Source organism: Rhinolophus sinicus, linkage group LG03 (assembly GCF_036562045.2).
Source record: "Rhinolophus sinicus isolate RSC01 linkage group LG03, ASM3656204v1, whole genome shotgun sequence".
Lineage (NCBI taxonomy): Eukaryota > Metazoa > Chordata > Mammalia > Chiroptera > Rhinolophidae > Rhinolophus > Rhinolophus sinicus.
The window spans coordinates 171195834-171196996 of record NC_133753.1 but is presented as its reverse complement, the minus strand read 5'-3'; the positions used below and the strand labels follow the sequence as shown (position 1 = coordinate 171196996).

General features: G+C 58.6%; 1 protein-coding gene across 1 annotated transcript; it reads left to right on the top strand.

Annotated features, from left to right (window-relative positions):
• The first annotated feature begins 264 nt into the window (after positions 1-264).
• LOC109439879 (annexin-2 receptor) lies at positions 265-825 on the top strand. Its single transcript, XM_019720082.2, has one exon. The coding sequence runs from the start codon at positions 265-267 to the stop codon at positions 823-825; it is 561 nt and encodes a 186-aa protein (XP_019575641.2).
• The last annotated feature ends 338 nt before the right edge of the window (positions 826-1163 follow it).

The window sequence follows — 1163 nt, the reverse complement described above, 5'->3', positions numbered from 1 at the left end:
CGAATGCTGGTTGGGCGATGTATGCGCTCAGGCAGTTTTCATATATCACTGCTTCTACTGATTTCCTTGATTTGTCACTGGTAGCACCGTTTTGAAGTCGTTCGTGGTAGGTAACTCCGTATTGAATTAGTCCACGTGCAACCTCTGGCTTGCATCCGCCCACGAGCGGGGAGAGCATAAATACCCGGGCTGTTGGTACTGCTGCAGACTTTGCCTCTTGCACCGGCGCGAACGCCTTTGTCCTCCTCGTCCGAGGTCTCCGCGATGGAGCAGCATTTCTTCGACGCTGTGAAAAAGGCGTGGGATTCCGCTGACGTGGAGCCAGGGCCGCTGCCTCTCTCTATTCCAAGCTCCGAAGATTCTGGGCCGTGGCCGCTCTCCCTCTACCCGGTACTGGGCGAGTCGTCATGTCGCCGCGGTTATTACGATGGGAGACTGCTTTCCAGTCCTCCTTGGCGGCTGCCGTCGGTCTATCAGCAGTACAGACTCTTAACCGGAGTCCAGAGCACCTTGGAAGCGAGCCCGGCCTTGCCCAGTCCCGGCCTCTGGCCGCCGGCGACACAGATGACGCCAGGAACACCCGCAGGGGAGACCGAGAGCAAAGACGGAACCACGTTCCAGCAGCTTCCCGAGGCCCAGCCGCCCGACGCCGCAGTCAGCTCGCAGGACACCGAGACTTGTGACCGCGCGCCCGCGTCACAGCGCCGCCGACACCCAGTGGCCGCTTGGTGGAGCCTGCGCAGGGTTTTCTCAGGCTGCCTGCAGTGGATTCGTCGCGCTGTCTACACCTTCATGCGGCTGCTGTCGGACAGTCCTTGGAGCTAAAGGGCCCTGAGATGGCAGCGGGAGCCTTTGGGGAACTTTCCACCGGAAATAGATCCTCCCTTACGGAATAAAACTGTGTTAAGATGTCCGTTGGGTGTCCCTGGTCGATTTTTGATTCTCTCATTCCTCAAGTTTCTCCTTGCAGCTCTGGACGCTTACGACTTGCGGTTTCCTCTTTCGCCCACGAGCCCAGGAAACGAAAATATATCCTGATTTTGCCTCGCCGGCGCTTGTCCATGGCTACTTTTGCCAGCCGGACGTTGCTCTCAGGCAGCAGGCTAGCTGCTTCTTGGCTGCACTTGCTGGATCCCAGTCCTTTGAAGTGCTGGGGACCGCGT